The 12249-nt window shown below is 34.1% G+C and overlaps 1 protein-coding gene across 2 annotated transcripts in view; it reads left to right on the forward strand.

Annotated features, from left to right (window-relative positions):
* The window catches only part of ZDHHC15 (zDHHC palmitoyltransferase 15), a 107046-nt gene that overhangs the window by 91179 nt on the left and 3618 nt on the right, over nt 1-12249 (forward strand). For both annotated transcript variants that reach the window (XM_081276587.1, XM_081276588.1), the window contains one exon: nt 2555-2632. In XM_081276587.1, the coding sequence (XP_081132713.1) occupies nt 2555-2601 (47 nt within the window). In that variant the 3' untranslated portion in view covers nt 2602-2632. The remainder of the gene's footprint in view (nt 1-2554; nt 2633-12249) is intronic.

Raw genomic sequence — 12249 nt, forward strand, 5'->3', positions numbered from 1 at the left:
AAATTAGAGAAAGTAAAAATTGGGAATCATATAAGCAGTATTGACATGCATCTATGTGGACAAGGAAATGAACCATGAAAGAAAAATTCAGAGGTTCAAAGATAGAACATTAGCAAACACTCATATTTCAGGGTAGGTATGAAAAATAATCTAAATGAGAGATCATTGCCTTATTTTATAGATTAAAAAATAACTGAGTCTGGTTTATGATTTACGTAAGGTCATGAAGTTGTCACAACACAGTGCAAGTTCTTCCAGACTCCACATTGCATCCTTTTCTCTACTCTTCCCAATCTTTGAGAATCACTGGCTAGAAGGAAATGTAAATATGCTGTCATAGTCACTTTACATAGAATCAAGGGTTTATTAGAAACCTAGAATGTTAAAGAAAAGGAGGAGATCTAGGACAAACAGGAAAATAAACAAGGCAAGCGTCAGCATTCAAGAAGACTAAAATGATAACATCCTTGATTCAAGTACTCACCCATTGAATAATGGTGAAATCACTACTGCATAGGCAGCAAAAGCAGGTGGGATGGGGAAGTAGTATAAGTACAGATGGCAAAAAAGAGAGGGTGAATTGACTTCCTAGATTGTTCATTTGTCTTCTGTTATGAAGAACCTTATTTTTTAAAAGTATCTGCATTTTCTCAATTTGGTTCTTACCAGGTGAGCCTACATATGCAGCCTTACCTTAATCTTACCCTGGGAGTAAAACAATGAAGGAAATTGGTAATCATGTTTTTCAGCACAAATATCAATGTCTGAAAGCACATGATTTTAATTCAAATAACTGCATGGTGGAAATGTTTTGTGCCAAATAAAATTGTGACTTGCAATGGAAAAAAAGTAAAAAAAAAATCCACTTATCAGAATCCTAAAAATCAGTTCTGGAAAGGTTCATTGCCAACCACACCTAAAAAATATTGAGACAACCAACCATTTTCAAGGAGTAAGCATCAAAAGGATTAACATCACTTCTCAGAAGCAGCAAGGCAAAGAAATTCGTTATACTTCCAGAATTGTCTTTTCCTCTGTCAATTGCCTTCTTGGTAGAAACTTGGATAGGTGAGATAAGTTGCATCCTTAAGCACTTTCTGCCTCTTTTTCCCTTTGTTGTACAAATATGAGTTATTCTCTATATCCATCACTGAAGACCTGGTCACTACAGCTGTTTTCTGTTCAGATTCAATAGCAAGAATACTATGAGGCTGGGATTCCAGACAACACAGAATGTTGTGCCTACCATGGGATCATTATTCAAAGGAAAAACATTCTCAGAAGCATTTCTACTTTTCCACTATTCCTAGAAGAAAGCAGCCTTGTGTTTGGAATTTTCCCAGTTAACTCACTGGCGTGAGGGTTTGTTAACCTGCCATGGCAAAGGTAACCCACCCTGACTGCTTGGCCTGAGTCTTCAGAGATCTCCCAGTTATGGAAGTACTCTGGATGACACACTAATTTTATAAAAGAAAATATACCAGGCAGAAACTGTAGGGAATGACCACTGTCAAATTTTTTTTATCTCCAAGTGCCAAGTACATTATTATGCTGAATGTATGAAGAAAGTGATTATCCATGCATTAAGCTGCTGATTGAGAGTGTATTTTGCTCTTCCAAAAAGCTGGAGGTCAGAAACAAAAACATTTGTACCACAAATGATGTTACTTGTTAATCTGGGAACTCTTATTTTCTAGAAACCTCACTCCTTTTTAGAAATATACCAACACCTAAAGTACTATAATAGCTATCTCAATTATGTCCAATGGAATAACAGCAAGATAGGGTAATTTTGTGAGTAGCGAGACCCAAAACATTCCATTAAAGTCAGATGATGTTGAGCTGTCATCACAGCTATTTAAGTCAAATACCAGTCATTATTATGGATCAGATAATGCTGATAAATAAAGTAATCTTAGTTCATAGTATAGAAGGCTGATTGCTCTTGGAATGTGAATAGCTGGACTGTTTACAAATGTTCCCATGTAGAACACCAGTCCGTAAATATTTGTAGATATTTGCTGTCTCCAGAGTAGATAAGAAGAAAAAATACCATTGAATGAATAGCTACCCAAATGAGACACAGGGGCATTTGATCACTGTATTATTCTATTTTCTGTTGCTATAAGAAAATAATTGAGGGTAAGTACTTTATAAAGAAAAGAGGTTTATTTGACTCAAAATTCTGATGGCTGGAGGGTCCAAACATCATGACAACAGCATTCTGGCAAAGCCCCACTAGCTCCATCACAACATGGTAGAGAAACAGAAAAGGAAGTGGCCACATGTAGAAGGGGCCAAACACATGGCGTGGTCTTGCTTTATAATAACCTGCTCTTATAAGAACTAACCAGGTAGTGATAACTACAGTATTGCCTTCTGAGTGTGGCACCCCCCAATGACCTAATCAGCTTCCACCAGGCACTGTCTCTTAAAGGGTTACCACCTCAACACTGCCACACCAAGCATCAAGCTTCTAACACATGAACTTTTCAGGAAGAGACTCAAACCATATCCAAATCATAGCACTCACCTTTATTTTTCAATCTTACAGATTATCCAGAAGTCTCATCATCTCTTGCAGTGGAAACAGAAACGTAGCAGTTTTCTCATTTCTGAATCTCTCAAACAGGTCAGTATTTCTAGGGAAGCACATTCAGGGCCACCAGACTGCTAAGAAGTAGCCTTTGGAACATAACTACAAAAGGAATAATTCTCATTCTGGTGAACAGAATGTTAAATTCTTCAATCTCATTGTGCACATAAGCAGATGTTCTACACATAATTTCTCTGTGCAGTGTACTGAAAAAGACTCCTTTATTCCCTACAAACTCACACTTATGTCACTTATGCTAAAAGACCCCAGGGGATACTGAAACAGCCAAACATTCCATTCAGGTTATCTACTTTCATACTGTGAATTATAAACCTTGTCGTGGTGCATTCCAGGCCTCTGAAATGATATGGGTTACAAATAGGTTCCTTTTGCCTGACTCTATTATGTCAGTTAATAACCTACTCTTACCCACTAACAGGCAAAAAGCATCCTCCCTACACTCCAACCCTCCTAAAATGCTACTAATCTGTAATCAGTGGCAGGCAGCTTTACACACAGGATTCTCTTTAGCCTAGTGAAAAGCTAAACAGACTTCTCTTTGCAGCACTCACAGGTAAATAAACCAAGTGGAATTTAATATTAAAAGGAGATTTTTAGGTATAGAAAAACCATGAAGCTCAAAACTCAATCTAAAAGAATTTCCAATTCTTTTCTCAAGAAAAAGTTATCAATTATTCAGAAGGCTGTCAATCTGCCTGTGGGTTCTGAGGTCTCAATTCTGTCCCTTACAGAAGGTCAGCTATATACAAGTAAAGATACTGTATAAGACTTTGTATATGCCAGTCATTTTGCTGTGTACTTTGTATGTGTTATCTCATTTAATCCTCATGTTAACTCTGTGAGGCAGATATTACTATTCCCATTTTACTTATGAGAAAAATGAGGTGCAGAGAGGTGTTAAACTACTTATCTGAGATTACATGCTAGTAAGTAGCTCACCTAGGATTCCAACCCAAGGCTGACTTCAAATTGTGCTCTTTTCATGATGGCATTACATTTAAAAATCTGACTTGGACTACTTACTCTCCATCTTCACACATAATCAAAGGTTAAAGGAGCTGGGGTTGTAACTGAGTAATAGACCACTTGCCTTGCATGTGTGAGGAACTGGGTTCGATCCTCAGCACCACATAAAAATAAATAAAGGTATTATGTCCATATACAACTAAAAAAAATTTAAAGGTTAAAGCCAGGCATGATGGTGCACACCTGTAATCCCAGTGACATGGGAGGCTGAGGCAAGAGGATTGCAAGTTCAAGGCCAGCCTCAGCAATTTTTCAAGGCCCTAAGCAACTTATTGGAGACCCTACCTCTAAATAAATAAATAGGGCTAGGGATATGCTCAGTGGTAAAGCACCTCTGGGTTCAATCCCTGGTAGCAAATAATAATAATAATAATAATAATAAGAAGAAGAAGAAGAAGAAGAAGAAGAAAGAATTCTATCTATTTCCTTATCCACAGCCTAGATGAAATGTTTAATATTTAGCTAAGATAATTCATATGCTAGTAGTATCTAGATTTCAGTTATCTATGGTGCTCATCTCTCTTAGTTTCTGATTTTTGTATGTTATCAAGGTATTCTAAAAAACCCTATATAAGGGTTAGAGAGTTGTCTTTTTAATATTTTATTTTTTTAGTTGTAGATGTACACAAATACTTTATTTATTTATTTATTTTTATGTGGTGCTGAGGATCGAACCCAGGGCATCGCAGTGCTAGGAAAGCACTCTACCGCTGAGCCACAACCCCAGCCCGAGAGAGAGTTGTCTTTCTTGTAGGAGTTCTTAAAGCTTTCAATATGGTACTGAATTTTGTGACTCACCAACAGGAGGTTGTAATATTCACTTGAACTAATTTGATTGTTGGATCCTTCCCTTTGTGCAAATCATGGACATTTTTCTTTATTGCAGTATTTGTCAGGACTTTTAACATGCTACAGAACATTGTGAGTCCCCCAAAGTGGAACAAATTATTTCCCAAACTCATATTACTATATAACACTTACATTTTTCAGAACACCTTCAGTGAATATTGAACTTTGAAATATATTTTTATATGTTTCATACCTTTTCCATGGCAATTTGTCCAATTAACTGAACCAATTAGTTTATAGAAAAAAAACACAAAGTTATGTTCTGATAATAATAAAATAGTGTTTGGGCACACAGGAGAGAAGAATCGGAGCATTTTAAAACTTATCAAGAAATGGAGAATTTTTTTTTAAATGTTGGACTGGAAATGTATAGCTCAGTTAGTAGAGTGCTTGCCTCGCATGTGTAAGGCCATAGGTTCAATCCCCAGCACCACAAATAATAATAATTATAATAATAAAAATAAAAACAAAATATATAAATAATTATTACAGTGATATTTATAAAAACTCCAAACTAAAACAACTTTAATGTCTATGAACAGAACAGATGAATAGTTATATATGTTCAAATTATTAAATGTCTATATATTTTCCTTTATTTTATTTTGAAACATATTTTAGTTAAAGAATGAAGGATAGAATGATGATTTACATATGTGCTTGCCACTTAGAGTTAGCAAACGCTGACTTTATTTTCATTTTGTCTCAAATTTTTGTGTATAAAAAGAAATTATTGCCATATTTTTACACAAAAAAATGCAGTGATTCTAGATGTTTTTTTTCAAAATGAAAAGGCAAACTCATAAAAACATTTGCAGAATATACAGTGCACAAAATTAAACATCCATAATTAGAAAGCTCTCGTAAATCAGTAAGCAATGTTAGAAAATGGACAAAAGATATGAAAAAATCAGTAACATATGAATTAAAATGAAGATGCGTGAAAATTGTTCAACTTCACCATAAAAGAATACAAATTAAAATAACCTAAAATAGCAATTTTTGTCTATTAAATCAGCCAGTACTTACAAATTGTGGTACCTAGTATTGGCAAAGACGTTGAAATAGATGTTATTTTACACGGCTGATGTAAGTTTAAATACATAGATCATTTTTTTAGAGTAATTTGGTGACATGTATAAAAGCCTTAAATTGTTCATACAATTTTATCTAGTAACTAATTCCATTTTAGGAATGTATTTTATGCTTTTATTTGTGCATTCTAGTTATATATAATAGTTGAGTTCATTTTGGCATAATCATACATGTGTGAAATTTAATTTGCTCCATTTAAGTCCCTGGTGCCTCCTTTTTCCAACACCTCCTCCCTCCCCCAATTCCCCTTCCTCTGCTAATGGTCTTCCTTCTATTTATTTATCTATTTGTTTTAATTGGTGCTTTATAGATATACATAAAAGTGGAATTCACTGTGCTATATTTATACATTCACAGAGCATAATTTTGTCTAATTCATTTACGGAATGTATTTTAATGAAATAATCTGAGCTCTGCACAACTATTTATCATCAATTTATTATAATGGTAGAAATTTTGAAGCAAAACTAAATATCTAGCAATAGAGGAATGGTGAAATATATTGGTACATCATTCTGAAGAAAAATTGTGTGACTATTAAAATAATTATTTGAAGAATAATTAATAAGACTATGAAAAAGCTGTGTGAATGCAGCTTAATTTCGTTTTTACATGGTGTTAGAAATTGAACCCAGGATCTTGCACATGCTACCACGAACTCCACCCCAACCCCAAATTCAAAAGTATAATTTTAGCCAGGCCTAGGTGGTACATTCCTGTCATCCCAGCAACTTGGGAGACCAAGGCAAGAGAATCACAAGTTTGAAGTCAGCCTTAGCAACTTGTAAGACCCTGTCTCAAAATAAGAAGTCAAAAAGGACTGGGAATGTAGCTCAGTGGTAGAACATGCCGGAGTTCAATCCGCAGTACCAAATAAATAAATAAATAGTGATATTTTTGTCAGTTTTATTGAGATATAATTCTCATACTATATAATTTGAACATTTATAATTCAGTGCCTTTTAGTATATTCACCATAACAAAAATCAATTTTAGAACATTTCTTACCCCAAAAAGAATCCCCATACAAATAAGCAGCCACTCCCCATTCTCACCATTCCCACCCCTAAGCAGTTGCTAGTCTACTTTCTATCACTATGGATTTGCCTATTTTGTACATTTCATATAAATAGTATCATACAATAAGTGGTGTTGGGGAGAAAACATTCATAAGTCAAATATCTGATGAGACTTGAATGCAGAACAAATGAATAACAATACAATTCAATAATTAAAGGAAAATAATCCAATTTTTAAACTGGACAAAGAACCTAAACAGATATTTTGCCAAAGAAGATATACAAATGAACAAACAACCATTAAACACATGAAAAAATGTTCAACATCATTCGCCATTAGGGAAACAGAAATTAAAACCACAATGAGATATCAATTAACATCCACTTGGTGTAGTTACAATGAAAAAGATAGATGAAAACAATTTTGGTGAAGATGTGAAGAAGTCAAAACCCTGAAACATTGCTGCTGGGAAAGTAAAATGCTGCAGTCATTCTTGAAAACATTTTGGCAGTTTCTTGAGATGTTAAACATATAATTACCAAATGACCCAATAATTCTATTCCTAGGGCTGGGGATATAGCTCAGTTGGTAGAGTGCTTGCCTCACATGCACAAGGCCCTGGGTTCAATCCCCAGCACCACACACACAAAAAACCTCCTAGACATATAACCAAGAAAAATGAAAACATACATCCACCAAAATTTGTATATAAATATTCATAAGATTATTCATTATGTTCAAAAAGTAGAAACAACCCAAGTGTCCATCTACTGATAAGTAGATAAATAAAATATGATATACCCATACAATGAAATATATTTGGCAACAAAAAAAAATACAGGTTCCAACAGGAATGTGCCTTGAAAACTTTATAAAATTACATTTTAATTTAACACTTTTAAATATAAAATACATCTATATATATAGAAAACCACTGAAAGGAAATATGCCAAAAATGTAAGTAAAGACAAAATTTTGATATGAGTTACCTACATCTTCATCAAGCCTAGGCATTTCAAATTCTCTTGCTAATATTCTTATGCCACTAAATTCATTGCCCTAGTCAACAAAAACCCAAATTCCAGATTCAATCCATCTGTCTCTCTTCAATCCTACACTCAGGCTGCTGAAAACTACCACAAAAAATGCATTATAAATATTGATTGCTACTGATTGCAAATATCATGACTGAGATTACAGATGTGTGGCCTCTAGCCTCAACTGACCTGATAAGTCTTCATTATTTACCTACTTAGGTAATTCTTAACTACTTATTATTTAACTACTATATAACCACAGATGGTACTTCTGTTCTCCATTAGCCATAGCTTCATCTATTCTTTCATATTATTCTTGTCCTGTATTATAATGAAAGTCCTAACATATGCAATAATGCTAGATAAAGAAATAAAAGATATTCCAGTTGGAAAGAAAGAAGTTATATATCTTTGTTTGCAGATGACATGATTGTATATGTAGATAATTCAAAGAATCTACAAAACTACTATAACTAATAAGTGAGCTTAGCAAATTTACAGCACACAAGACCAACACTCAAATATCTATTATGTTTTTATATATTAGCAATTTACAGCTGTGAATCTAAGATTAAAAACACAGTACTCCAAAAAAGTTAAATAACTAGACATAAATATAACAAATCTTATATAGGATCTGCATGCTAAAATCTACAAAACACTAATGAAAGAAACCAAAGAAGACCCAAATAAATGGCAAGACATACCATGTTCATGAGCGAGAAGACTCAAATAGTTTTCAGTTGTTAGTGGGGCACAAAGGTGTACACCTGTAGTCCCAACTACTTGGAAGGTTGAGGCCGGAGAATGGCTTGAACCTATGAGTTTGACAGTAGCCCAGAAAATATTGTGAAACTCCATCTCAAAAAAAGAGAGATTAATTCTCTCCAAATTGACATGAAGATCTAATTAGATCCCAATTAAAATTCTAGCAAGGTTTTTTATAAGTATGGACAAACCTATTCTAAAATGTATATGGAAAAGCAAAAGAACTAGAATAGTCAAAACAATTCTAAAGAAGAAAAACAAGGGCTAGGGTTGTGGCTCATTGCCTAGCACATGTGAGGCACTGGGTTTGATCCCCAGAACCACATAAAAATAAATTTAAAAATAAACAAAATAAAGGTATTAAAAATGACACTGTGTTAAAAAAAAAAAAGAAAAACAACTGTGGAGCCAACCTAGATGCCCTTCAGTAGATGTTTGGATAAAAACATGTGGCATATATATACACACTGGAATTTTACTCAGCAATAAAAAGAAAATAAAATCATGACATTTGCAGGTAAATGGATGCAGTTGGAGAAGATAATGCAAAGTGAAGTTAGCCAATCCCCAAAAAACAAATGTCAAATGTTTTCTCTGATATAAGGAGGCTGACTCATACTGGGGTAGGGAGGAGGAGCATGGGAGGAATAGACATATTCTAGATGGGGCAGAGGGATGGGAGGGAAAGGGAGGGGCAGGGGATTAGCAAGGATGGTGGTACATGTATGAAGACACAAATTGGTGTCAATTCGTCAATTGTATACTTTATATCCAACCAGAGATATAAAAAATTGTGCTGTATATGTGTAATAAGAATTGTAATGCATTCCACTGTCATTTATTTTTTAAAAAAATATCAATTAAAAAAAGAAAAACAAAACCAGAGAACTCAAAACTATTCAATTTAGACATATTATAAAGCTACAGGACTCAAAACAGTGTAACACTGGCAAAAGTTTAGGCCCATAAACTAATGGAACAGAATAAAATACAGAAATAGACCCACATAAAGAAGGTCAATTGGTTTTTACACAAATGTGTAATGTCAGTTCAATTGAGAATATACAATCATTTCAAAAGATGGTATTGGAAAAACTGGACATCCTCACACAAAATACACCTCAACATATACAGAAATTAATGCAAAATGGATCATGAACCTAAATAGAAGTGTAAAACTAAACTCTCAGAAGAAAACAGGAGAAAATCTCCTTCACTTTGAGTTAAGCAAAAGGGATTTAGGTGTGAGAATAAAAGAAAAAACAAATTGGACTTCAATAAAATTAAAAACATTTGTTGTATGAAAAACACTAGTAAGGAAATAAAAAGATAAGTCATTAACTGGAAGAAAATATTTGCAAAAGACATATGTGATAAAAACACTATATCCATAATATGTTAAGTGCTCTAAAACTCATTACGTATAAGTAAGAAAATCCAACATAATAAAAATGCACAAAGTGTTTAAATGCACATTTCATCAGAGAAGATATACAAATGGCAAATAAGCACAAGAAAAGATGCTCAACATCATTGGCTATTAGGAAATGCAAATTAAAACCATAAGAAAATTCTATTACACCCATACCAGAATGAGAAAAAAAATTTAAATATTGCAATAATACCAATGCTAATAGGGATGCAGAAAAATTCAATCCCATGCATTACTATTGGGAATGCAAAATTGTGAAGTTATTCTGAAAATCAATTTGGCAAGTTTCTTGTAAAATTGAACAGTATATGACTCAGTAATCCTATTACTAAATATTTCCCCTAAAGAAGTGAAACCGTATATTTACAGAAAAGTTTGCATATGAATATTGATAGCAGCTATACTCACAAAAGTCTAAAGCTGGAAAACAAATCTTTTTGAGTGGGTAAACAAACTATACTACTCAGCAATAAAAAGGAATGAACTATTAATGCTTGCAACAACATAGATGAATCTCAAATACATTATGCTAAGTGAAAAAAAAACTCAGTCTCAAAAGGCTACAATACTGCATGATTCCATTCATATGACATTTTGGAAAAGGCAAAAATATAGGGAAAGAAAACACGTCAGTGGTTGCCAGGGTTAGGAGTGAGGGGAGGCTCTGCATTCTGTGATGACAGTTACAAGATTCTATGCATGTGTAAAAGTTCACAGAATTGTAGACCAAACAAAAGTTAATTTTACTGCATTTAAAATTTAAAATTAAAAAATTAAATCAGGATGGGTGGTATAGCTCAGTGCTAGAGCATTTGCCTGACATGAAAGAGGCCCTAGGTTTGATCCCAGCACTGCAAAAAAGAAAAAAAGAAAAAACCTTCTCTCCCATTACACTCAAACTTCTTATACCCTCCTTCCTCCCCTCTACCATCAGAAATCTCCTAAAACAATGTCGTCCCAAACTTTGTAGGCTTTCTCCTGACATCACATAAATCTACTTATTCCTTTTGTCATTTCTTGGCTAAAGACTGTATATATACTGATTACTGAATATGTATCTCCAGCCCAGAACTCTCTCCTGAGCTCCAGACCTGAATAACCTTACTCCCTCCAAAAACAAAAAAATCAGTTTCCCATTTTTGTTCTGCTTCACCTCATCCCTTCTCTGATTAATCACCAAGGTGCATTGATTACAATTTCTAAATATTTCTGGAAGCTGTACACTTTCCTCTATTTTAATTATCATGACCGCTAGATCATATGTCACCTGTATTACTTCAATAGCCTCTTCACTGGTCTGTCTCTAGTCTTGTCCCCTTCTAGTCCATTCTTTGTATTATAACTACAATGGTGAAAAGCTCAATCTTTTTAGTAGCTTTCCTTACTGGTCTTTGAATAGTCTGAACTCTTTAACATGGTTTACAACTCCTTTCATGATCCAGCCCATACTCCTCTCTCCAGGCTTATCTCTCATTATTCTCAACCCTGAAGTTTCCTCTCCACCAGTCCTATCCTCAAACTACATGCTTAAACCATACTGTACTTTGTTCAGTCTCTCAAACATGCCCCTACTATTTTGCATGACTGCGATTCTTTCTTGACAACTCCCACATTTTCCACCCCAGCTCTACTTCAGCTGGCTAAATAATATTTATCCTCTGGTTTCACATTCCACATCACTTATTTAGGATATCACTGAGTAACTCCCACAACTAAACTATATATCCCTTCTGGATGCTATCATAATACTGTTACAAGAGACTTTTGTTTGGTGTTGTAATAGTCTATTTGCCTATCTGCTGTCCACAATGAATTGTACACTCCTGAAGGCAATGATTATGTCTTGTTGACATTTTAGTATCAGCTAAATGCCTGGCATGGGGTAAGTATTCAGTAAATATTTACTGGATTAATGGATGAGGAGAGAAGATGGGCAACAGTCTATAAGATTAGAGGTCACTATTCTTTTTCTCTTTCTATATTTTCCAAGTATTCTATGATGAAATGTATTGCTTTTATAACCAGAAAATAATAATATGCTTGAATTAATTCTAAAAGTATATTAAGCATACTTGAAAAAGAAAAAAAAACTATGAAAAAAATCACGTATAACCCTACCACCTAAAGATAACTTGTTAACATTTTTTTTGTATCCTTTCCAGTATTTTCTATGGAGATATTTATATACTAGGGATTGAATCTGGGGTTGCTTAACTACTAATTTACATTCCCAGTCCTTTTATTTTTTTAATTTTGAGGCAAAGTTGCTTGGAGCCTCACTAAGTTGCTGAGGCTAGCCTCAAACTTGTGATCCTCTTGCTTTAGACTTCCAAGTTGATGGGGGTGCACTTCCACCCCTGGCTCTATGGATATATTTTAAACATTGAGACCATATTGTGTTCTGT

This window comes from Spermophilus citellus (assembly GCF_964194105.1).
Source record: "Spermophilus citellus genome assembly, chromosome: X".
Lineage (NCBI taxonomy): Eukaryota > Metazoa > Chordata > Mammalia > Rodentia > Sciuridae > Spermophilus > Spermophilus citellus.